General features: G+C 32.9%; 4 protein-coding genes and 1 long non-coding RNA gene across 6 annotated transcripts in view; 2 read left to right on the forward strand and 3 right to left on the reverse strand.

Annotated features, from left to right (window-relative positions):
- Positions 1 to 1,334: 1,334 nt before the first annotated feature.
- LOC126746866 (ribosomal oxygenase 1) lies at positions 1,335 to 10,838 on the reverse strand. Its single transcript, XM_050455257.1, has 5 exons — positions 9,884 to 10,838; positions 2,302 to 2,429; positions 1,858 to 2,248; positions 1,599 to 1,801; positions 1,335 to 1,543 (listed from the first exon to the last, which is right to left on the reverse strand). Exons 1-5 carry the CDS (start codon positions 10,732 to 10,734, stop codon positions 1,428 to 1,430), a joined length of 1,689 nt encoding a protein of 562 aa, XP_050311214.1. The 5' UTR covers positions 10,735 to 10,838; the 3' UTR covers positions 1,335 to 1,427.
- On the forward strand, positions 3,697 to 5,997 carry LOC126746874 (uncharacterized). 2 transcript variants are annotated; one of them, XM_050455269.1, is made up of 2 exons: positions 3,697 to 4,042; positions 5,098 to 5,997. In XM_050455269.1, exons 1-2 carry the CDS (start codon positions 3,910 to 3,912, stop codon positions 5,910 to 5,912), a joined length of 948 nt encoding a protein of 315 aa, XP_050311226.1. In that variant the 5' UTR covers positions 3,697 to 3,909; the 3' UTR covers positions 5,913 to 5,997. The 2 variants fall into 2 exon arrangements, with proteins under 2 accessions (XP_050311226.1, XP_050311225.1); XM_050455268.1 differs by having other exon boundaries at positions 3,704 to 4,042; positions 5,095 to 5,997.
- Positions 4,050 to 6,501, reverse strand: LOC126746870 (uncharacterized). Its single transcript, XM_050455262.1, has 2 exons — positions 6,060 to 6,501; positions 4,050 to 5,021 (listed from the first exon to the last, which is right to left on the reverse strand). Exons 1-2 carry the CDS (start codon positions 6,347 to 6,349, stop codon positions 4,133 to 4,135), a joined length of 1,179 nt encoding a protein of 392 aa, XP_050311219.1. The 5' UTR covers positions 6,350 to 6,501; the 3' UTR covers positions 4,050 to 4,132.
- A 348-nt stretch (positions 10,839 to 11,186) lies between the features above and the next one.
- The window catches only part of LOC126746877 (protein pinocchio), a 168,585-nt gene continuing 153,367 nt past the window's right edge, over positions 11,187 to 26,404 (forward strand). The window contains exon 1 of the mRNA XM_050455273.1: positions 11,187 to 11,343. Coding sequence (XP_050311230.1) covers positions 11,209 to 11,343 — 135 coding nt within the window. The 5' untranslated portion in view covers positions 11,187 to 11,208. The remainder of the gene's footprint in view (positions 11,344 to 26,404) is intronic.
- LOC126746887 (uncharacterized) lies at positions 12,662 to 18,025 on the reverse strand. Its single transcript, XR_007664020.1, has 3 exons — positions 17,838 to 18,025; positions 15,223 to 15,483; positions 12,662 to 15,151 (listed from the first exon to the last, which is right to left on the reverse strand). It is a non-coding gene; the product is annotated as an uncharacterized LOC126746887 (long non-coding RNA).

The raw sequence follows: 26,404 nt of genomic DNA on the forward strand, positions 1-26,404 counted from the left end.
TAAAAGTAACGAAAGTTAACATCACTAATGGCCTTGCGCGGCGTTTGCGTATTGTTATTAACTCTGTGGGCGTTGTTGCCGCTTTTAACATTTTTCGGATGAATTCTCAAATTACCCCTGATTTCCAGAATAGCCCCATTCTACGGTAGCTAAACTTCGCCTTTCATATATTGCATCCATAGCATCAAAAAACGTCTCTTGCAGTTGGTTTATCCTTGACAAAATTCAAGAAAGAATCACTTAGATATTCAGTGATTATTCCCTTCGCATAAATATCATGCCTTTTCCATCTCTCGTCAGGTTGATTCGGGAGTCCCTCGTCAACAACATAAAGAACTTGTGCTTCCGCTAATAATTTCACACGAAATTTCCAAATACTATACTTTTCACCGTTAAATGGTTGGACATTTCGTGGCTTGGTTTTCTCCATTATTTTAAACGCCAAAACAACACTCACAAAGACACAAAGAAATGTTTACACACGTTTAATGCCACCCCACTGAGTCCGGTACTGGCAAATAATTATCACAATTAAACGAACGTATACAGTTTACGCGAACCTGGGCCCATAACCTATTAAATTTTAACGAAAATATAATGGTGTATGGGAATTTAAATTAAACGAAAGTATATTTTAATACATCTGTATTCAACACGTTTCTGCTCAAGACTAAAATTACAAACTCACATCAAAAGCCTTTTTGCTTCATTTCAAAATGTCAAATAAATCAAATATGTTTGTTTGTATAACTGAACTATTTTCTTGACAACCTAAAAAAGGGTCTTTTAGAGTACTTAAGTTTATTGTCACTTTTGCCTTTCTATTACTTTCTATGAGCCCTATGTCTAATTTATGTTTGCGGATTTTATTTTCCTTTCGGAACCTGGTTTATTGGTTTTGTATTAATATAAAAGAATATTAATTCCAACAAATCTTTAGGTTGCAATTTACCTTCAAAAACTTAAGATTCAATGGCTTTTGGAACTTGGGGCAGAACATTTCCTCCAACTTGATAGGTTTTTAAGCTACTGACACTAGTAAAAATAAAAAAAACTACTCACTACTAAAAAATGCATCATTTGTCCTTTAAAGAATATTCGAATTACGTCGCAAAAGCTCTATTAAGAATAGCGTAAACTGGTTAAGAAAATATCTCAACAAAGATTTTCCTAACGGCCCAAATCCTTACCTCAAGACCACGTTTTACTTACCCTCAGAACCATCCTCACGCATTCCTTTAAATTAATGTAAAAAAAAAATACGAAAATATTCCAAAGTTATCCCCAAACATGTTTGCCAATGAATAAAAACATTGATGCTTCACAAAAGCAACTGAAAAAATTATTTTTTTATTAATATATGTTGGCACATAAAACAAACCGAAACAGAAATATTTCAACTTAAAAACCATTAATAAAAACGTCACTTAGTCAAAAGGGAACGGCTCCAGCGGACCGTCTGTTACTATCATGCCATGTTCCCATAATGAATACACCAAAGAGAGTTTCTCTGCTTCGTCGTCAATAGGCAAATTATCAACCACTAAAACACATAAATTTAATTTAAAAAAAAAAACATAAAATATAAGTTTTTTTACCAATAAAGTCTGGATAGCTTTTCTGAAGCATCTCGACCCCTGGGATCAACATATCATCGATTTCCATCCATTGCTCTTCTTCTCCATGATAAGTTTTAGCATTATCAGTGCAAAAGTATAACTTTGATGTATCTGCCTCTTGGACCACCCTTAAAGCATAATACCTCAGCAGCCTCACTTTAGTCTCAGTGGAGATCTCAACTCTGCAAAATTATCATAGAAACACCTCCGATCAAGTAAATAATAATAATAATACAACCTGTTATAGACCTTTCCCATTTCCATAAAATCCCCATCAAACTTGGACGAATTCTCCGCTTCTTCCTTGCTATACAAAGGGGGCATGGCATCGTGCATAAATTTCCGCCCTAACTGGTCCGCTGCGCCATCAACATCCAGGTAATCCACCAATTTGCCCATAAGTGATTTGACCTGTTTAACAATTAATTCTCTTTTAGCTGACTTCTCCGATTTATTCACCACCCCCAAATGTTTTAAGTAGTTTAACGGTAGTCCCTTTCTAAAATCAATATTTTCCCGGGCGGCCCTTTTTAGGGCTGCTGGAAGGGCATGCTCTAACAAATCAGCATAAGCTGTGTGCTGGTATACTGACACGGTAATATGCAAAGAATGTTCTTCTTTGGTGTGTCCTTAAAGTTAAAAACAAGTAATTAAACAGTCAATGTAAGGGATGAAAGAGTACCTTCATGAATAGTTCCTCTAGGAAAATAAAGAACATCTCCGGCATTTAGTTTCACCTCCATAAATGGTGGACCCAAGTCTTTGGCATTGAAATTTTGGCTTGAGTCTCTCGCTAAGACATCTTCATCTCTATAAAATTCACTTTAGCTTTAAATTGTGCCAAAAATTAACATCGAAGACAAATTATGGATTTACTGATTGACAGAAACATGTTTTTTATTAAAGCTTTTCAAAAGTAATATTAAAGTAAAACTCGTTGATGTATATGTCCAATTTTTTTTAATAAATTTAAAAGTATCTAAGTTATCTAAAGTAAGAATGTAGATATAATAATTTTAGGTAATTTCAATTTCCCACCCTATTCAACGAAAGGCTGTGAGAACTGTAAGCTAATAAATAGTTTTTTTAACTTTTATAATCTGAATCAATATAACTCAAAAGTTATCAAATATGAATATTTTAACTGTAAAATCTTGTGATATTTCAGTTTTAGCAAAGGACTGATATCATTCTTCTATTTGTATGGCCTCACATATATCACAAGTTTTCCTGGCATATATGTATGATTATTTAAAAGGGGATTTCTACCTTCTATAGATCTTATTAGGGGATGTTAACTTTATTGATTTATTTTATGAAAAGATATATGAATGCCCGGATCAATAAGAAATACCTCAAAAAATTAGTAAAAAGAGACATTTGCAAAGGTAATAACTCTCCAATTTACTTTTCCACATAAATTAACAAAACGTTAAGTTAAAAAATAATCTTCACAGACAAATACAAAAAAGTTAGCATCAGATTTTCAGAGGTTAAAAACAAGCTTAAAACTCTGAGAGCAACATTCAAACTTCAAATAACTTCTGGGAGTTCCAAAAATTTTAAACTGAATATCAGCAGACATTTTTTTAGTAGTTCTCTAGACATTGCTCAACACATTTATTGCCTACTTTGGGGTCGTTTAGCAGTCTGAGAAGCCTACGGTAGAGGAATGCTCTGGAAACTTTGTATTTCCTTCTATATCTGATGAAATGAGCATCTGCTAAAAACAATTTTTAATCTGTGTCTAAAGACCAATGCATTTCCTCAAATACTGAAGTTTTTCACAATAACCCGAATATTGAAATTGGGAGATGCATCTTTAGTTTACATTGTCTGTATGTAAATTTATAAAATCCTATCTAAACAAGAGAGTTTGACAAGTTTAAATATGCAAAGAATCTGACAATACACAGCAATGTGTCGAGTGCTGCAGGGCAGTACTGTTTGTAATATTTATTAATGATCTAACAAACATTATACTACATTCTAAGCGTTTAATTTTTGCAGATGACTAAGTTTTTTTATATATGTATCTTCTTTGAAACATTGTCATAAATTGCAGTGTGATTTAGGCTACGGTTATAGTGCATGCGTGTTCTGACGAACTGGCGTTCGGACGAACTCGTCAGAACACGCGCGAACAAACAAATAAACAGCAGCAAACTATAGTGGTTACGTTAGGAGCGAATTGTTCGGCCGAACCCGCACGAATTCGTCAGAAGAATAGATCTTTCAAATAATTTTGTTTTTTCGGACGAATGTAAATGCGAATTTGAATTGTAAAAGTATGGACGTGGATAAATTAATTAGTTTAGTTCTTGAAAACAAAAGTTTATGGGACATGAAGGACAAAAGTTACCATAATAGAGATCAATCTCGACAAAAATGGGAAAAGATTGCACAGGAAATGAATACAAGTCGTAAGTATTACATTAGGTACATTAATATTACATATATTCCATAGTACTTACATTAAATTAGAAATGAGTTTAGGAATTTAGGTTTAATTATTAATTAAAAATGTTATACTGAAACTGCACCGCCCCTGCTGGGCTCCAAAAGTAATTTTTATAAATGTCTCTTACTTGAGCCGCTGTTGCCCCGTAGCGATTGTATCGCCTTGAAACAGATGTCTTTTTATTGAGACCATGTTGTTCTTGTGTCAGTACTGGGACTCCTTCCATGTCGATAATTACATTATGCAATAAGGTTGCACTTTTCACTAGAATGTCAACTTTTTCAGGATACATCTGAAGTTCTGTTTTTAAAAATCTCCATTTACTAACTAATATCCCAAACGCACATTCAATACAGCGCCGAGCTCTAGACAATCTGTAGTTGAATATCCGTTCTTCACGGGAAAGATTCTGTTTTGAATATGGTTTTAACAAATACGACTTCAACGGATAAGCGTCGTCACCTAATAGTACAAAGGGCGCCATAATTTTTGTTGATGGTATATAGTCGTTATCTGGGATATTAAACGTATTTTGCTCTAAATGTTTATAAACGTTCGAAAGCGAAAATATGCCTCCATCGCTTTGCTTTCCGTAAGCTCCCACATCTACAGTCACAAATCTATAACTGGCATCCGATATTCCTTGTAACACTATTGAAAAATACTGTTTGTAATTATAATATAACGATCCTGAATTTTGTGGGCATTTAATTCTGATATGTTTTCCGTCAATGCAGCCAACGCAGTTAGGAAAATTCCATTTTGTGAAAAAGTCTTTTGCTATAGCTTTTAAATGTTCTGTAGTAGGCATAGGCATGTGTTTTTCCCGAAAGCTATTCCATATTGATAGACATGTTTCATAAACAATTAATCGTATTGCACTATGGGAAATTCTATATGAAAAACTGAGTGCCCTAAAAGACATCCCCGTAGATAGATACCTAAAAAAAATATAATATGATAATAATAAAATTTTAAAGTGAACATCTTCTATTAAATTTTTTTTTATTTCAGTAGAAACTGTCAAAAATAAGTGGCGTGGTCTAAGAGACACCTATCGCAAAGAATTTAAAAAATGCACAGAAACTCGATCGGGCCAAGAAGGGGGCAGAGGAAAAGAATCGACATGGCCGTATTATACAGCTATGCTGTTTCTGAAAGATCAATTCGCCCCTAGAATTATGCAAAGTAGTATTCCAGAACCCGAGGCTGACGGAGAGCTTGAAAACGATGTTGGAGAATTCGATGATAGCAGTGAAGATGACTTGGATGATGAGTCACAGTTGAGCGCAATTGCATCAAGTAATTCCAAAACAGAGAAAAACTTTCGGTCACAATCACAGCGTGTAGCCCCCGACAATCCCGACATAACTCCTCAGACTAAACGTGCCAAAATTGCAAAGTCAAGTGCTTTTTCCAAGCTTCTGGAAATTGAACAGAAAAAGTTGGAGGAATTTAAAAAGAAAAACGCTCCGGTTACCAAGAAAGTAGACCAAGAAGATGCTGATTATCATTTTTTGATGAGCTTGTTGCCATACCTTAAAAATGTGCCAGAAGAGAGGAAAATGATCGTGAGAAATAAGCTGCAGCAAGTATTTTGCGATGAGCAATATTTTCAACAACAAAAAAGCTGTGGAAACACCTATCCATCTTCACACTATTCATATTACAATAAATCTTCAGAGCCAATGCATAACACTAGGCCGACTTCTTCATGTTCCCTCCTGACCACCCCTTCTGGACCTAGCAGTGTAGAAACCGCAGAGCATGACAATATTAATACCTACACAGACTTAGCAACATTTTTTTCCTCACATAACCCTGGACCGTAATAGGATTTCGTATAAACTTTTTCAAAATGTATTAACAGTATTATTTTGTATTTAAAAAATATGGTTTGTAGATAAGAAATAAGAAGTTTTATTCCTTTGACAATCAACTAAGGAAGTATTTGTAAGTATTACTAAGTACAGACTTACCTCAAAGTTAGGGCCAATCTTTCTCTAGCTGATATGCATTCTCGAAAGTTTGATTGCTTAGTTATACTTTCTTCGATCCCCTCTAGGATATAGTTGAAAGTTTGTATTGACATTCTAAAGTATTCGAAAAATTTTTCTGGTTGGCGTAAAAGTTCTTCAAATAGGGTGTGAAATTCACCATTAATATTCCTTGAAGCAAACATTTCGTTTATACATATAGTCCTTTCATTCATTAATAACATTTTTAACAAAGGACTTTCTAAAAACAGATAATCGTCCACGTCATCCATCACGGATATTTTGCGACGGCAACAAAACCAGTAAAAATTAAAATCAGTTCGTCACAATACGCAAACAAACTAACCACTTTTGTTCTGACCAAGAATTCTGACGTTTTCGGCCGAACGCCAGTTCGTCAGAACACGCATGCACTATAACCGTAGCCTTAGACTCCATATCTGATTGGTTTAATATTAATTGAATGTTAATAAATGTCATGTTTTACCCTTTAAACAAAAAGTAAAATATATAAAGTTTAATTACATAATTGATAATTTGTCATCAAGCAGAAGGGATTAATGTGACCTTAGTGTGTATATTCTTTCTCCTTATATATTCTTTGTGTTTATAGACCACCTACAGGAGATATTGCTATGTTTCTGGACAAACTTGATTCTCTTTTATCCCAGTTATCCCTACACTCTAAGGTCATATTGGTTGGTGACTTTAATATCAACTACACTGATGAAACCTTGCCACGTACTTCTCTTTTAAGTATTTTAAATTCTTACGACTTGAAAATGCACGTTCTTTCTCCCACACGAATAACTTCTTCATCTGCAACTACAATTGACTATTTCTGTACAAATTTTGATGACGTTTTATGCACAGTACTCCCATCTGCTATTTCCGACCATGAAGCTGTTCTTGCTAAAATGCCATATAATACTGCATTATCTTCATCTCATTATATGGGAAGAATTTTCAGCAGGAGAAATTTCAATGCTTTTTCTGCTGCTACAGCTTCGGTAAAATGGAATGCACTTGAAACGGCTTTTGACCCACTTACTTTATTTTTTCAAGTTCTGTGTGAAAAGATCAATCAGTGCTTTCCTAAAATGAGGCTTAAAACTAAGAAACGAAAACCATGGGTTACAAAAGGCCTTAGAATTTCAGTTAAAAACCTCCGTTTTTTGACTAAATTGTGCAAATATACCACAAATGAAAATATTTTTGTATATCATCAGAAATACCGTAGTCTGTACAGAAAGACAATTAAAGCAGCAAACTCTAATTATTATAGGGATCGCTTAAATATGTCATCAAATAGGCAAAGAGAGTGTTGGTCGATTATTAATGATTTTAGACATTGCCATAAAAAAGTACCTGAACCGGATTTAAGACCTGACATTTTAAACGACTATTATTGTGATATACCTAATATCTTGCTTAAGGGCATTCGTAGTAACATTGATTCCTTACACTATCTTCAACAAGTGTCGGTTGAGCATTCATTTTTCTTTCATCCTGTCGATCTTACCGAAGTAAAAAATGAAATCAAACGCCTAAAAAACCATAAATCATCTGGAGCTGATGGAATATCTTCGAGGTTGTTACTCTTTTTGCCTGATTCAGCCTTAAATGTTTTAGTTTCTGCCATAAACAATTCTTTACATATTGGCATTTTTCCTTCATGTTTAAAAGAGGCAGTGGTTATCCCTCTTCATAAGGGTGGAGATTTGGATCAGCCTTGTAAATTCCGTCCCATTTCTATTTTGTCTACCCTCTCTAAGATAGTTGAAAAACTTGCAAAAAGCAGAATTTTGTCCCTTTTACATCATAATGGCATTTTGTCTGCAAATCAGTTTGGATTTCAAGCCGGTAAAGGGACTCATGATGCTGTTTTTAGCTTTTTGGAGAGCGTCTATGTGTCCTTGAATTCTGGAGAGTCATCGGCGGCAGTGTTTTGTGATCTATCCAAAGCGTTTGACTGTGTGGATCATGGAATACTGTTATCTAAGCTTGATAAATATAGTTTTAGGGGCGTAGCGTTGCGATGGCTTGAGTCCTATCTATCAAATCGTACTCAGAAGGTTACAGTGTCTGGGCGTTTGTCTGCTTCTAGATCCCTGAAATGCGGCGTTCCCCAGGGTTCAGTGTTGGGACCACTGTTATTTTTACTGTATGTGGATGACTTGAGTTCATTGAAACTGCAGGGCAAGGTGGTTCAATTTGTTGATGATACCACCATACTATGGAGCCATAAAAATTCTGACTTGTATCCTTGAAGACCTTCAGATTTTATCAGGGTGGTGTGCTTCCAACAGGCTCGTGTTTAATGTAAGAAAGATGTCTATTATGGGGTTTAAGTGCGATGTTCAGGGTCTGATGTTTGACGAAAATTCCCTCTTGCAGAATAAAGAGTGCTGCAAGTTCCTAGGAATTACCATTGATGGTCGCCTTCGGTTTGAAGATCATATTTTACATTTAGCTGGGAAATTATCTTCTGGATGTTTTGCAGTAAGAATGGCAAAACAAGAGCTGGGAGGGGTGGTTGCACGTTCAGTGTACTTTTCACTTATTGAATCTCATATTCGGTATTGCTTGCCTTTTTGGGGTTTAACCAATAAGGGGCTACTTAACATTGTCTTTGTTATTCAAAAAAAAGCAGTTAGATACCTGTGTTCTGCTAAGTTAAGAGATTCTTGCAAACCCCTCTTCATTTCTGAAAAAATCCTAACTCTTTTTTCACTCTTTATCTTAGAAACAGCTGCTCTTATTTACAAAATTCCCAAACTACCCTCTGACACTGGCCATTTGACTCGTCTTGTAAATGATGTTCCCCTACCTATTCCTACGTCTTCCCTTACCAAAAACTCATTAATTTACATGAGTAAAAAAATTTACAATGTTCCTCTATGTGTTAGACATATATCGGATGTTAAGAAATTTAAAAGAGAACTAAAGACACTTTTATTGGCTAAGGCATATTATAACCTGGATGACTTTTTTAATGATAGGTTTAGTAGTAATTGATTGTTTTATTTAGTTCAAAATCTTTAATTCAAGTATGTTCAAAAAGTTTTGTCTTCTTGTGTTTAATTTTGTTCATTGTTTTGTCAATTTTTGAAATTGTATTTTTGTTTTGTTTTTTTGTTTTGCTTGTAGGATGCTTGTACACAAGATTATTCTTACGTAATATAGCACATTTTCTTTCTTTCTTTCTATTTTTTTTATTTTTTTGACTAAAAGGTACCGTGGGATCTAATGGGTTAAGAGCTCACAATAACTATTCTTACATGACTTTGGGTCATTTGAAATCTATTATTTCAGATAGAATTAGATTCTTAGTTGTTTAATGTTTAATTATTTAATGTAACACCTACTATTAGTTTTATATTGTACCAGTTAATCAATTTGATATTGTTATTTTATGTTATTTTTTGATACTGAATTTATTGTATTATCTGTTGATATTTCAATCATTATCTTATTATTAGGATTTGTTTTCACTTGGACAATAAAACTTTCAATTTCAATCACATATGAAAGTGTGCTAACTGAATTTGATATGATTAGATTAAGTATTAGATGTACTTTATATGATCTACTATTTATTTTTAATATTGTTAATAGCTCTTTAATTAACAACATATTTTTGGTAGTTCCTAAAAAAAAAACTCAAGAATAAAAGAAAAAAAGCTCTTTCAATTTAACTTCCAGTAGTTCTCCTAGAATGATGTATGAGAGTTAATAAACCTATGACTACTTATTTAAGAAATGAAATAATTGATTAATCCCAAAAGACATTTAAACATACTTACTTGGGCTTATACAGTTTCCAATATTTGCTACCCTCCAGCTGAATAATAAATGCCTCAATATCATCAAAATGTGGGGCAAACCCTTGACTATCAGGAGGTGTCAGGTAGACATTTGCACCCACCATTGTGCCAAAATACTCCTGTAGACTTGATATAACTGAATGGACATCTTGGTCATAAGTTTGAGGGTTCAAGACCCTTATGCTGCACCCAGTTTCATAATAATACCAGAGTTTCGATGGTAAGGCTCGACCCTCTTCTTCCATAACTTCTTTTTTGCCATCTTTATATACAACAACATCTATATTTCTAGTGTAATGTAACGGAAATTCTCTTAATATAGAATCAAGTTTTTTGGTGCTAAAAACATCTTTGAAGTATTCTTGTTTGGATCTGTTAACGTGCAGTACTTTTTGTTCCCAGTAGATTTTAAAAAAGTCTGCTGGTGTTACAGGGTCTAGCATCCATTTGAATAATGCTAAGCCTTGCGTTACAGGATTGAAAGGTTTAATATCTTTTGATTTCACCGATTTCTTTTTGACTTTTAAGGTTTTTTTCTCATTGTTTGTGATCATTGGTGCATGTACTTCAGGTATATCAATAATGGGAACTAATGTAGGTATTTCTTCCTCAGAGCTCACATATCCGTTACTGCTAGGGCTAGTGAGAGCTTTTGGTTTATTTTTCTTTTTTTTAGAAGATATACCAATTATTGGTTTCTTTGTATTTTTTAAGACAACCTGTTTTTTCTTCTTGAGTGGAGGCTGCTTGGATTCGTTTTGTGGCGAAGCCTTGTGTTTTTTCTTGGTTTGACTTTTGTAGATGGAAAAAGCGGAGACTGGGAAGTCCATATTTTCAACAAATTAAGTTTTTATAAAACTTAAACCTAAAAAAGTGCAAAGAACCATCTATACACATGCACTATTTGCGACGATTTGCCGTCAATTTTTGAGGTTAGGTTGGGATTCTTGTGTTTACTCTGGTGGTCTAAACGAGTGAATAGAGATGGCGCTGATCGCACTCTTTTTTTACCTAGAGAATAAATAAATTGCATTAGCTATTAATTGTTTTGGTGTGTAAATAAAGAAGAAATAGAAATTTCTATTATTGACATTCAAAATTCATTTAATACGAGCTGTAAAGATTAACCATTGATGCAAATTTTATGGTGAATGCTTAGGGAAAGGATAAATATCCAAGATAATATTCAATAAGTTGCCTGAGTCGACCCACTCCAGAACTGCTGCCGTCTCTTTTTAACACACGCGACTTTCATTCGAAAAAAGGTCATCGACACGTCCCATTATATTTCGAGAACCAATGGAATGCATAAAATAAATCAAGAATTTTATTCAAGTGAATCGGTTGTTGGTGGTGGAAGTGGTGAAGGGATAAAGAAAGCAATTCGCAATTTTTCTTTGAATCCAGAGAATCCCGGACATTTTAGGTTCTTGTCTACGGTGAGTAAACTGAACTGAACCTTTTCCGTTAATTAAATCAAAGGCAAAACTGGTTTGGAATGCATAATATTGTTATCTAGGTTATGGCGTCCTGTTTTTGCCACTTTCATCACACTGTTTTCATCCATTTAAATAATAATAAGTTAACAATTTCGCCTTGACAACACCAACGAAATGATCTTTTGGTCCTCCTTAATCGTTTTATGATGAGTTTTTTATATTATAATTAGCACAGATTGTTTTGTGTCGAGTAACCAAAGATAGCAACATGTTATAATAAGTGAATCATTTGGGGATATTTATTACCTTACTTATAAAGCAATAAGAACCTGTGATAGAATTTTGTGCCCTGAAAGATGCCAAGATAGTTATAATGAAGGTGAAAATGAAAAAGGGATGAATCAAAAGAGAATTGAGGATTTTATTAAATGAATTAAAAGGAAAGGAATTGTTTATTGAAGGATTTAGAAGAAACCTTTTTGTTTTTGAAACTGAGGCCACAGTGGCTGAACAGTTCTTTGTTCTTTATTTACGGGATCAACCCCATTACACCCAATTTAGCACTCCATAACAAAAATAATACAGTCAATATGATATCGTCTGTGAGCCTGCAATTTCTCCTAACTAAATTTTACCCAATTTTTCACAAGAGCCAAAAAACTGATATTGTGTTAGTTTGTTAAAATTCTCCAAATTTTTGCTGCTCACATTGTTTTTATAAAAGGGTTTTTTGAGTAATTTATTTTAGCTTTGTTAAAAAATGATTTGTAAGTTTTTATTTTAAGATAGGATTTATTGATATGAAAAAACAGACAGATAGGATAATTTGAAACAAAAGAATAAAGGGGATAAAATAAAATTACTCTCTAAAAAATCAAAAGTTTTATTTCCAAAATAACTAAGTGAACCAAAAAACATTGGATGGCATTATAGACTACTTCTTCTACATTAAAAAATATTGTGCTTTTAATAACGAAACTTAAAAAACAAACTTATAAATATGAGACCTATAAATGAGGGAGACTCATAAGAGGAGATCATAAGAAAGAAAGAAAGAAAGAAAATGTGCTATATTACGTAAGACAACAAAATCTTGTGTACAAGCATCCTAAAAACTAAAAAATTCCAAATTCACTTTAAATTTCAAACAAACATAACTTCTAAAACACTTTACATAAAATTTACACACATTACCAAAATTAATCATAACAAAACAGATTGAGAAAAAAAAGCATCTTTTTGATAAATTTCATTAAAAAATAAGTAAAGCTGTCAATAAAACAGAATTTAGAAGAAGTAAATTACATTATTTAACAGGAAACAAAACTAAAACACTAAAATGATGTCAGAGCACAGGTTAAAAGGTATCATTAAAAAAATCGTCAAGGCTATAATATGCCCTGGATAATAAAAGTGATTTTAATTCCTTTTTGAATCTCTTAACTTCTAAAATTTGTCTGATACATAGAGGAACATGGTCGTAAATTTTTTTGCTGAGGTATATAAGTGAGTTCTTCGTGAGGGAGGATGTAGGGATTGGTAAGGGAAAATCGTTAACCTGGCGAGTCATATGACCAGTGTTAGAGGGAGGTTTAGGACATTTATGTACAAGTGATGGACATCTCGTGGCAAAACACTTGCAAGTGTTTAAATTTACTTGCAGGAATTTTACATTGTTGACTATGCATATTGCCCAAGTAACAATTTAGGTTCTAAAAAGGTTATAAATAACTCCTAGAACCGGTTTAAGAAAAATTATTGATTATGCCATTAAGCACAAACAACGTTATTTATTAGCCCGCATAACCTCCTGTAGTAAAAAAAGGCCCAGCCCTAAAGAGGTTATAAGTATTACTTTATTTTAGAAAAAAATATATTATACTGGAATAGATGACCGATTTTCATTGCGCACACCAGTTTCTTGAAAAAGTTGGGTGTAATTTCACTGTAAAACACGCGCGCCTTTGATATCTTACAAATTAAACATTATTCAGTGGCAATAAAAAAATAAAAAAATAATTAATTTTTATTTCTGAGATGCTTTAGCGATAATATGTACTTAAATGCTCCAGTGTCTTTATATATTATCTAAATTGTTTACATATTACATTATTTTTGCCTGTATTTGAATAGCTTATAAAAATGGAAGAATTAAATTTTTTCTTCAAAATGGACGCCTAGCAGGATATGCTTTTAAGCTGCTATAATAACTTAAGTAAGTATCAAAAGCTATGTCATAGGACAAAAGTCTTAAAAAAATGCCAGTGGGTTTTAAAAAAAGCTAAAACAGGGCTAACTAGCATCTTCCAGGACTTATAGGCCATTTTTAATAACCAATTAGCTCGCAAAGTCTGGGCGAATTTCAATAAATGGCTTTTAGGCATTTAGTAGGATCTATTGGCATTATTTATTACTACGCGGGATTTCTTGAGTCTTCTTTATTGCAATTTAGTTTGCGTTTGGTTTTGGTGGTTCCAGTTACTGTGAAAATAAAAGTGTGTTTTTTTATCGTTCAAAATGCATACAGGGCTGTATTTAGGTACATAAAAAGGTATTGACTTTTTAAAGTTAAAAAAAAAAGCTTCAACAATAAAGGTAATTTATCTTTAGGTTTATATTCTTTATAAATTTTGGATTTTTTTATTAGTAAATTTAATAAATACAAAAATATAATACATATAAAAAGCAGATTTTTAAATATTTAAAACTTAAAAATTGTATAGTATTGAACTTCATATTTTGGTATGTTTTTAGTTACCGTGAGCAATCATACCTACTTTAATCCTTGTATTAACACTACATTTTTGTCTTTGTAATAGTATTTTAGATTGAATTAAGTTGATTAGGTACTGGAAAACCTATTGGATCAAACTGTAACCTAAGTTACCTAAGCAATATTTTATTTTAGAAAATGCCATTTAAAGTGGTCCAAATTATAGAACGGGGAACGATATGTATATCAGCAGTCCCAAGCAGGGTGGGAGAAAGATGGAACGTTATGGTGGCCTCCAAAGTCACAAATGGGTGCCGTATTGGATGAAAGCTCCGCTCCAAAAGATAAATGGAAATCATTCTCCTGTATAGTAAAAAGACTTCAAAGTTCAAAAATTCAGAGCTTCAAAGTACACTATTTCATTCTGTTTAGTTAAAAACCATCTATTTTCATCACCACCGCCAAGACAAAACCCTTCAAAAAAAATATATTTAAAGATAGTTGTAGTTTCACCTGGTTTAATACTATTACGAAGAAAAGCATCATCCGTCACATTTTTTAAACATGGATAAAAAGGAAAGATCAAAACTTTGCTTTTCACTCAGCCGGTTTGCTATTTGAGCCAACGGGTTATTGCCATTTCTTATCATGTTTTTAATTTCATATAATTTTGATTCAAAAGGATAGGCGGAAAATTTTGTTAAATTTCCCAGCACTAACGTCATCTATCAAATGTGTTACATTATGGATGTTACTCGTAATAAAGTATTTACCGTATATACTTGAATAACAATAAACAAAGCGGTCTAATAATGCTTCAGCAACATGGAGATATTCCGAGCAAATTGTTATAGCGCAAAATAAACCAAGAAAGTGTTCATAAACATGAGGTGCTAGTACATCTCTTAAAATAGTAATTCCGATATACAAAAGAAAACTTTTATACTCCAATCCTTTCCAGTAGGACAAAACATCAAGCCCTCTAGTCGCTCTATGAAGCTCTTTGGGTAACTTTATATTTAGCATCTGCTTTGATACACTTTCCATTACTTTTGCAGGCCATTTTAAGGATTTATTACGTACCATCACGCCAACCTAATATTAAAAATAATATTAGAACGGGCGAGTACAAGCATCAACATACATATCTATAAAAACATCTTTACCTGTTAACAATCGTTTCATTACTCCCAAATCTATCAAATGAAGAGGGTCAGCTACTGGAAAACAATCTATCATGTTAATTGGAAGTTTCAAGATCACAGAGTCAGTTTTATGATGGTATGTATCTGTCTTCAAGCGAAATTGTTCATCAGTTCTTTTTGAAAATTTCTTATTGGGATAGTAATTAGTGTGCATTATATGGGAGTACTCTCCAACAATGGTACACTTTTGGCATCCATGTTGAGAATTAAAATTTGCTACACCTAAAATTAAACAATATTAAGCATAGATAAACCATGGAACGTCTGAAATGAATGTTAATTTTGGAGGCAACATAGATATATCTGAAAATTGTAGAGTAAACATCGGAGTTATCTTTTCGGAGTGTTACAAACTAATTTTTTTTTTACGTTATAATCTACCAAAATTGTCAATATTTTATTTGTCACATTTACCTGACCAGTTGTAATTCGTTAGAAATTTCGCTTCACTTTTCTTTTAAAATTACCACTTCTTACAATTTTGTGCCAAGACATCCCTGTATATTCTAAGAATAAATGACGTAGGATTTAATAGTCGCGACCGTCCGCAAACTGTGTTTTATTGTGACTAGTTGGTTAAACCTTATCCCATACAGTTATCTTATTATCCATATGACTTTTAGCAAGTCCTTTAGGTGTTAAAAAATGCTATATTTTCCGGAATAGGCCGTATAAAGTGCCAAATAGTTAGGCAATTGATTCAAGACCATATGGTTCTGAATAGGTAATTTTAATGCTAAAATCGTTCTATATTGGAATTTATTAATGCTGCCAAATTAATGCTGAAATATAACCTCTCCAAAACCTTATTATCTCACAACCACCAAGCCCTCGTTTATGGCCATAACAACGTTATTGGTGACACTTGACTAGAACTAATTAGATTTTTAATTTACCTAAGGTTCCTAGTTCCTATTAGCACAAAATTTAACCTAAATAGTTCCATCAAGCAAGCCAATGACTATTGCAGAACCTTGGTGCGGCTAAAAGGCAACTTTAAAAACCAACTGCTTGAGAACATGTTACTTGGGTGGGATATTCCATTATTACCTCAAGATTTTTCGGCCTCACCGGAAAAGTTTGCCATTCAAAATCTGTTTTAATCTGAATTAGATTATCGTATTTTATGCACTTTATGTCAGTAACTTTAGGATCATCTGTAGATTTTCCTGGGCGTATGGAAGAATACCTTAAATGGCCTGCTAGCGAATAGTTTCTAAAAAAACAAAAATCCAACTCGACCGCTTCGTAGGGTCTAGGATTACGTCGTGATTCTCTAGTAACCGACAAATAATCGCTAGGAAGATGAATTTCTCGATTTTGCAGTTTGCGTTTTATTGTAGAGTGGATTTTCATTTTGTATTTCTCATATTGTAGAGTCACACTCCATGTAGGTATGTCCGGACTCTAAAAATTTTTGGTAAATTGTCACTCTAAATTTAATGGAAAAGTTTAAAAGAGCATTCGCCATTATGTTGTTTCTATTTTGATACGTACATCCGTCCGAATAAATAATGATGGGAACGTTTGTTAAAACATTTTTTTTTTCTAAATAGTCCAACAAGACTGAAACAAAAGTAGACGCTTTCAACTCGCTGTTTTGGTCTTCAGAAAACCAATAGCAACACGCATCATGCGTTTTCATGTTAAAATAGTAAAATTATGGCAACCTAATTTTATCTTATAGTAAAGAGCATTGGCCTGCAAGTATGGAGATAATTTGACTGCTTGCAGATCCATTGAAATTATGATAAAATTATCTAAAAGTGCCTCGCTTTTATCTTTCAGTTTTTCCTCCCGTGCACGATCTTTCCTGCGAATATGCTCTTGATAGTCACCTTCTGCTAGATTTCCTTTCTCATAAGAGGTACAAACGTTACATTTATCTTTTTTTAAAGTATATATAGATAAATTTAATTCCTTAAATCTCCTCGTAAAGTATTTCCTGGTACATTTTTTTCTGAGCAAAACTCTTGATGAACCTTAAAAGGTTCAAGTTTTGTTTTAAATACTGGCTCCAAAAACAGCTTTTTTCTATTATAGTGAGAGGGTAGCTTAGGTAAGGAATTTAAAAACGTATCAACGTGCTGTATAAGTGAAACTGTATAAAAAAACTGAAGTGCTGCGTAAAGCAATTTCTCGCTTTTTAGTTATTTTACGGCCTTCATCCTGGTGCATGCCTGATTCACTACTGTTCACCCAGTCTTGGACTGTTTTGTATCCAAGAGCCAGTGTGTTTAGAAACATTGTGCGACATACCTGGAGCTTTTTATTGTCAACATTTAGGTAATACACAAAAGTCCCCTGTCGTCGTCTTGAGTTTTCTTGCGTTTTACGTTTCACGGAAATTTTTTCGACAGTTGAAGCAACGTAAACCTTTTTCTGATCCCACGATATTTCGCCCCAAAAGTGATTAAAAATTACTTCTCTCTGAGCTTCCGTAATTTGAAAACATTTTCTTACTTTTGAATTTCTACGGAAATTTGAATTACATCCACCTTTTAGTTTTCTTTCTCCTCTATTTATATTTTGCTGATATTTTCCATTCTCTCTTGAAAATCCGACGTATTTTTTACCTTGCACACGTAAATTTTTGTTTCTTTCTCTTATCCATTGACTTTGATCGGGTGTTATTCTTCTTTTCCTTTCTCCTGGTGCATCGAAGATTTCTTGACCATCTGGATTTTCCAGTGCATCAGCATTCTCTATTTCGAAGTTCTGATTATTCTCTACCATATCAACGTCCGAGTCAACGTCTGTCTGGACGCCTAAGAGTGAAACGTTCTCAACGTCAACGTAAATAAACTTATTTTATTTTGTCTAACTTACCTTCATTATGTCTCCCAACAGCAGAAACACTTTCATCAGATGTATGATATATCTGAAGGTACGTAATCGTCACCTGCATTGTCAGAACTGCAATTTGTGGCTTTAGAGAAATCACGACTGTTATCAGGCGGCAGTGTCTCTGTAACAAAGATTAAATCTCAAAGCAAAAGAACATTTTAACTATTGCAGAGGTACCTACCTTCCAGAACCGGATTTGTGAATATGTCGGAATAACTGTTTTGCAGCACATCATCAGTTATTTGTGCGAAATCTTTATAATAAGGCCCGGAACTATTTAAAAGCATTTCATCGGTATCTAAAAAGTCATGAAAAATTTATTAAAAAGTTTATAGTAATTTTAATTATTTTCAAATATTTTTCTTAGATTGTTCGGATTTTTTTGCCGACAACTGTACTACTTACCAAGCACAACGACACTACTTTGTGGGTTTTCCACTATATTTATTCCTTCAACTTCCATGGGCCCATCTCTAATTAAATTTATATTTCTTGCCGAATCCAGAACTTTCTTAGAACGACTCATTTTTTCCTAAAAAATAAAACATAAAATTACTCCTAACTACACACAAAGGATATGCCCATCACTAACGCGAAACCTCCTATCTACATCAAAAAATATTTTAATTACTTTTGTATTTAAATTTTCCTAATATTGAAAGGAAAAACTTACCTATACAACTAATACTTCCTATTTTTATTAAAAAAACACTTTTGCACAAGTAACTATTATCACAAACTAGAAAAATGATGCTCAAATCTGCCGACATCAAGTTCTTGCTCGAAAGCGTGGATAAACACTGCAGTTAGGAGAAATTGCGTCCAAAAATCGTGCAAATTCATTAGGGTTAAAAACTGTTGGGTTGCCTAAAAGTAATTTTTGCTGAAAATGCTAGTTAGGAGATATTGCAGGCTCACGGACGATATGTTGCTACATTCCAACAAGTAATATAAACTATTTAAACAAAATTAACAATAAATACTCAATAATTTATTCATGTTATCACATATACAGTTTACATACATCAAAAAAGATAAAATAATATTAATTGAAAAGAAACTATTCAAAAGAGTTTGTTAAAACAATTACAAACAATATTTTTCATGTAAGATACATACTAAAACAAAAGAAACAAAAAGATTAAGAATAATGTCACTTACAACATGTTAAAATCTGAATTAAGATACTCGTCAAAAGAATAAAATGCATTGTTTATTAGATAATGCTTCACCCTTTGCTTAAAATCTTTAATTGGTAAAACCCTAGTCATATTTCCAGTACCCTGGACCATCCTGACACCTCCCCAGATGCCAATAGGCAGGTACCAAATTGTTCCTTGCACGAGTGTTGTAGTCATTGACATCCCTGTGAGCTTAAAACTGACTCTCACACTGTTTAACATACAGCAGACACTTTAGCACATACAAACAAGGCACAGTCAAGAGACCAAGACTAACATAAATATTTCTGTAACCTTAACCAGAAAACCACCTTACCGCCCTTTTCTGCGAGCCAAAAACCCTGCTTACCTCTGCTGCATGGCCCCAGGCAAGGCTTCTTAACATATCAGCAGAGATACAATTGCAGAGGTTTCCGAGCACATACAGGCCCCTGTTGAGTTTCCCCGCAAGACCATCAATATGCTTACCCCATTGGAGCTTTGGGTCCAAAATGACTCCTAGAAAACTTACCTCTGATTAGTGCTGTCAGTTTCGGTTACTTTTAACTACTTGTAACGATTCGTTACTTTCGGTTTCAGTACTCGTTACTTCGGATTCGTTATTCGAGTACTCGTTTCCTTAAATTTTGCATTAGGTATTATTGGTATTCGGTTTGAAGTTAAATAACGAATATTACGTTTTTCACGGGTTTTAACCGATGCCACTTCATATAGAAATTGTTTAAAAACATTGTATAGAAACATAAGGGCCATAGGGGAATTAATAAACAATATTACACTTAGTGTAATTTTAAAGTGGATATTTGGATTTAAATTAGATTTATGTTTTTTCTTTTCAGTACTATTTGAATGCATTTTTTATTATTAAAAATCTGTTTTATTTTTTCAGGAAAGACTGTTAAATTAAAAATCTAAAAAAATACTGTATTTAAAATGATCAGATTTCTACCATTTATTATTCAAATAAAATATACATACATGTATTTTCCCTTAAACATAATTATTTAGAAAATATTTTGATTCACATTTAGAAAAGGTAAACTTTGGACCCTTTAATAGAGCTTCTTTTTCGGGATAAAATCTCTCCTCCTTTCGAAAATATCCGTTCAGAAGGTACAGAGTTGGCGACTATACCCAAATATTTCTTCGCCAATTTACTAAGATGGGGATAAATTAATTCCCTGCTTCTCCAATATTGCAAGGGGTCTTGTTTTCTATCAATAGGGGGCATCTTTCATGTACATTCTGATTTCTATTATGGCTTGAGAAACTGAACTTTGGACTGAAATGTTTTTTGTTTGCCTATCAAAATCTTTCCATACTATACTGTATTTCAGAAGTGTATAGAGCAATAAACTGGGGAATTCCGTTCTGTTTGGCTACATTTCGTGGTAGTTCATAGGCGCAGGTACTTATAATATTTATACTATAGATGAATGCTGTTATAGACTATCATAACGAACTGAGCAATTATGCCAATGTTATAACCTCAGATATTAGTCCGATTGAGTATTATTCTGATGAAAATGATCTACTGAACTTCATTCATATAAACATTCGCAGCGCTGGTAAAAACTTTGAAGAGTTTTTGGTATTTGTTGAAAGCCTGGGTTGCACCTTTGATATCATTTTATTAACCGAAACTTGGAAAATTACCTGCTTGGATATTTTTAAAATTTTAAATTATGAGGTATTTTATTCTGAAGGAAGGTTTAATCAAAACGATGGAGTGCTTGTCTATGTCAGAAAGGGTATATTGGTGGAAAATGTTGTTAATATCAAATATAATGAAGTAACTTTTACACATCTTAATTTTAAATTTAAGGAAAACAAATATCAAATATTTGCTCTATATAAATCACCTGCATCGGATACCACTGCTTTCTTAAATGACCTAAACCATTTATTATTGCAATACAAAAATAATGAAGCCATTTGTATTTTTGGGGGAGATATAAACTTAAATTTGCTTAGCGAAAATGTAACAATAAATAACTATAAAAATATTTTAACTGAAAATGGTTTTCTTAGTTATATAAATAGACCTACTAGAGTAACATCAGATTGTGAATCCTGTATTGACCACTTTTTTATCTACTGTCCCAACAAAATAAAAAATAAATTGACCTTTTTACCATTTATACTAAAGAGTGATGTAACGGATCATTTTCCTATTGCACTGAAACTACAGAAAATTGATAACAATTCAAAAAAATCATGCGATAAAACTTTTGTTATATCTATAGACTATAATAAATTAAATAAAACTCTGGAAGAGGCAAACTGGGAAGTTGTTTACGATAAAGACCAAAGCGAGGAGACATATGAACTTTTTCAAAATATAATAAAAAATGCTATACAATTGGCAAGTACAAAGGTAAATTTTACATCAAAAAATAAAAAACTAAAACCCTGGATCACATCTGGTTTAATTAATTCCATCCGACACCGAGACAAATTGAAAATATCTTATCTAAAAAATAAAAATAATGTAACTCTGTTGAATGAGTATAAGAGTTACCGTAATATTTTAAATATGCTAATAAAACAAACAAAAAACTCGTACTTTCAAAAAAAGTTTAATGAAACTAAACAAAATCCTAAAAAAATGTGGAAAATTATAAATGAGGAACTGAATACTAATCAAAATATGAATAAAAACAAAATATCACTTAGATGTGAAAATAACACGATTCAATCTGATAAAAAAGATGTAGCAAATATTTTTAATACATTTTTTATAAACGTAGGAAAAACAATGTCAAGTAAATTAAATTGTAATAAACAAAATAAGTTTTCCCGCTTAAATTGTACCACTATGTTTTTAACGCCTATTACTGAGGATGAAGTTCTAAAAAATATAAATGCTCTAAAAAACTATTCTGCACCGGGGTTAGATGGATTAAGGAGTACCTTACTTAAGCAAATACGGAATAATATTGCAAAACCCTTGACCCATGTTTTTAATTGTATTATTTTAACAGGAATAATTCCGAATGAATTGAAGAAGTCAGTGGTTGTTCCGATATATAAGGGAAATGACGTGTGTTCTCCAGGCAACTATCGGCCAATATCACTTATTAGTAATATAGCAAAAATACTTGAAGCTTGTATACGCATTAGGTTTTCAAAACACTTACAGAAAAACAACATTTTATCTCCCAACCAATATGGTTTTAGAGAGGGTAAGTCAACTGAAGAGGCACTATTTGAGGTAACAAATCATATTTGTAAAACTATTGAAAAAAATCAAAAACCGTTAGCTATATTTTTAGATTTGGCTAAAGCCTTCGACTCGGTATCACACGATATTCTACTTGATAAATTAGACGACTACGGGATAAGGGGATTAAGCTGGACTCTTATAAAAAATTATCTTACTGAAAGAAAGCAATGTGTTAGGGTGGAGGATGAGTATAGTGTTTTTGAAACAATAAATTGTGGTGTTCCACAAGGTACTGTACTGGGGCCTCTTCTATTCACCCTCTATATCAATGAACTTCTTTTTCTTAGTACATCTGGAAAACTTGTATCATACGCGGACGACACTATTTTGTTGGTAAAGGGTGATAACTGGGCGAATGCTGTGGAGAGAGCAACTTCAGATTTTGCAATGGTTCGTCGGTGGCTGGAAGAAAATCGTTTAGCAGTAAATATTGAAAAAACAAAATTTATGAGTTTTAGCATTCTCGATAACCATCAAATTAATACAGATGTACTAAAAATACACACATATCAGTGCATATTAAAGGAGAAGCCATGTGCTTGCATGGAAACCTTAAGTAGGACTCCATGTATAAAGTATTTGGGTATTTTTATCGATCAAAATATTAAATGGGAAAAACATATAGAAAGTATTAATATAAAAATTCGTAAACTAATTTTTAAATTTTATCATCTTAGAAATTGTATGCCTCTCCACATTTTAAAAATGTTATATACATCCTTGGCTGAATCAGTCATTAGATATGGAATATCAATATGGGGAGGATCATTTGCCAGTACCATAAATATTTTAAACATTACTCAAAAATACCTTTTACGAATAATTTTAAGAAAACATTCCAGATACTCCTCAAACCGTTTATACCAAGAAGCGCGCGTTTTTACAATACAGCAAATGTATGCTAAGTCAGTGCTAATGTTTGTCTATAAATATCCTGATTTGCGGCGACCGATAGAGAACTTGGGTTGCTATACTAGAAGCCAAGCAGTGCATTCTGTTAGTGTGCCTTTTCTGACAAGAGCGACTACTCAAAGGTTTTTAACATACCTTGGCCCAAAATTTTTTAACCTTCTTCCAAGTAGTATTAGAGAAGTTCGAAATATACATATGTTTGGTAGAGAAATAAATAGGTTGCTTCATGAAAACTTTGAAGTTTTTGCTACGGTGTTGCGTAGATAATTATTTATTTGCAAATTAAATATAGGGTATATGCAGCTTTATCAGTATATTTGTGGTTAAGATCTGTTATTCTGACTAGGGCGATTTAAATCATTAGTTCATTTAATCATTATTTTGGTTTATTCTTTGGTTTTAATATAGTTAGTATATAGTATAATATAGTATATAGTATATTGGTATATTTGGTATATAGTATATAACTTTAAGTGAATTGTGAATTATATATATTATCTTCTTAATTACTTTTGTTTTGTACACACACAGATTCTAATCTAGGTGTACATCTATTTATACTTTTGTGAGTTTTGTAAAATTATTGTAAATAAATTTGATTTGAAATTTGAAAAAAAAAAAAAAAAAAAAAAAAATTTGAAAATTTATGAATTTAATTTTCACGGATTAAATGCCTTTATTTTGAAAGAGATTAAATACTAAATAAATACTTTTAATCCTTTTGTATAGGTACCTATCTTTTAACGCTTTGTAACATGCAAAAATGGGGTCAGGTAATATATACAGACTATAAATACTTTTAAATCATATTTTAAACGTTAGTAGTCACTGCTACGCTGTAGTGTAATCACAATATTATTATCCCAATATTTAAAAAATGGAGGTATTCAGTCCAACGAAAAGATGTACTAAAAATTCTCCACTATCGCTGAGTGAAAAAGTTATTATTTTAAATGTACATGATTGCATAAAACACGATTACCCTAGTTTTACTGTGCAAGAAATTGTTGAAAAATGTTCTCGAATGAGTGGAATTGGAAAGTCCACCATTTTCAAATTGTTGCGGGAAAGAAAAGTAGCAGGTCAAGTGGAATCTCCCAAGCAAAAGCCAGGACGACCTACAAAAGTCCTTGAAGAAAATGCTAAATGTATAATTCGAAGAAAAGTTCACTCTTTTTATTTTAAAAAGGAAATACCCACCCTAGACAAAATTTTAATGGAGCTTGGCCGAGATGACAGTATTCCGTTGATAAGTAGAAAACTTTTATGGAAAACTTTAAAAAATATGGATTTTGCCTGGGAAAAGCATAACCGCAAAGCACTTTTACTGGAGAGCGACGAAATTGTTTGTTGGAGACGACAATACTTGAGAAGTATCAAGCAGTACCGCAGGGAGCAAAAGAAAGTTTTTTATCTTGATGAGACGTGGATTAACGAAGGTTATATAGTCCAAAAAATGTGGCAAGACAAAAATATAACCAGTGCTCGCCAAGCTTTCATAGAAGGCCTGTCTACGGGTATTAAAGTACCTTCGGGATTAAAGGAAAAAGACTTATAATCACACATATTGGAAGTGAAGAGGGATTTTTAAAAGAAGGTCTGCTAACCTTTGAGTCGACTCGCACAGGAGATTACCATGAAGACATGAACTCAGACGTTTTCGAGGACTATTTTGGTGAAATGATAAAATTTCTTTCGGCTAATTCGGTGGTGGTTATGGATAACGCAAGCTATCATTCACGGCGAATAGAGAAGACGCCAACTTCAAGTTGGAGAAAGCAAGAAATTATCGATTGGCTGATTGCAAAAGTTATTGCGTTTGAAGCAAATTTGATAAAAAAGGAACTGCTGGCAATAGCAAACTTACACAAAACTCGTTTCATGAAATACGCCGTGGAAGATATAGCCGAAAAATATAATATAACTGTACTGCGCTTACCGCCATATCATTGCGAACTAAATCCTATAGAACTGATATGGGCGCAGGTAAAAGGATTTGTAGCAAGACAAAACACGACTTTTAAAATGAAAGATGTTAAGCTACTGTTTGATCAAGCCATTACGGAAGCGACACCAGAGAATTGGCGAAAAGCAGTCCAGCATGTAATTAAGCAAGAGGACAAAATGTGGGATCTTGACAACCTCATCGATCAGACAGTCGATCCTTTAATTATAATGTCAAGAGGTGATGACAGTTCGTCAGATGACGAAGAAGACTACAATCTATTATAATTTAAAATTGTTATACACTGTTCAAAAAGTGCCAGATCCAAAAGTGACATTTTCAACTGTTTTACTCTACATATTATGTTCAATAAATTTGTGAAAAAAATATATTATTCCATTTAAACAAAAGTAACTTTCTAAAATAAAATAGCATTTAAGTACATTAATTATAAGGTAAAAAACAAGTCCCAGTTGCACGCCTTTGGCGAACCGTTTTCAATGTTTATCAGTGGGTAACAATGGGCAAAACTCATAAATTGACCCAAAACCGGGTGGCACTACCTGCAATCAACGAAAAGAAAGAATTTTACATTGAAACTAATACCCAACTAAGGTAGTGGCATAAAATATTGGTGGATCACCAGGTACCACTTTTGCATACCTAATGAGGTTTTATTGCTCTACACACTTCTGAAATAGAGTATAGATCAATTTCATCGTCTTCTTTATTTACTTCTGACTCATTTTTTGGTAAGTTATTGTCCAAAGTTTGTTCCTGATCTTGCTTTTCTTTATTAATTAATTGGACAACTAGGTCTTGAATTTTGTCTTTAGTTTTTTTAGCAAGTACATCAGTACTAAATGCTCTGTCCTAGGTGTCCGGATCTAATATTGCCGCTTTGGATATTGCATTATTCAATTCAATATTTACAAACCTTGTTGACATAGATTCCAATAAACTAATTAATAATTTCTTGGAGTCATGTTGTGTAATGGTATCCTGAAATTTTTTAAGCACAACATTTAGGCT

This window comes from Anthonomus grandis, chromosome 18, assembly GCF_022605725.1.
Source record: "Anthonomus grandis grandis chromosome 18, icAntGran1.3, whole genome shotgun sequence".
NCBI classification, from domain to species: Eukaryota; Metazoa; Arthropoda; class Insecta; order Coleoptera; family Curculionidae; genus Anthonomus; species Anthonomus grandis.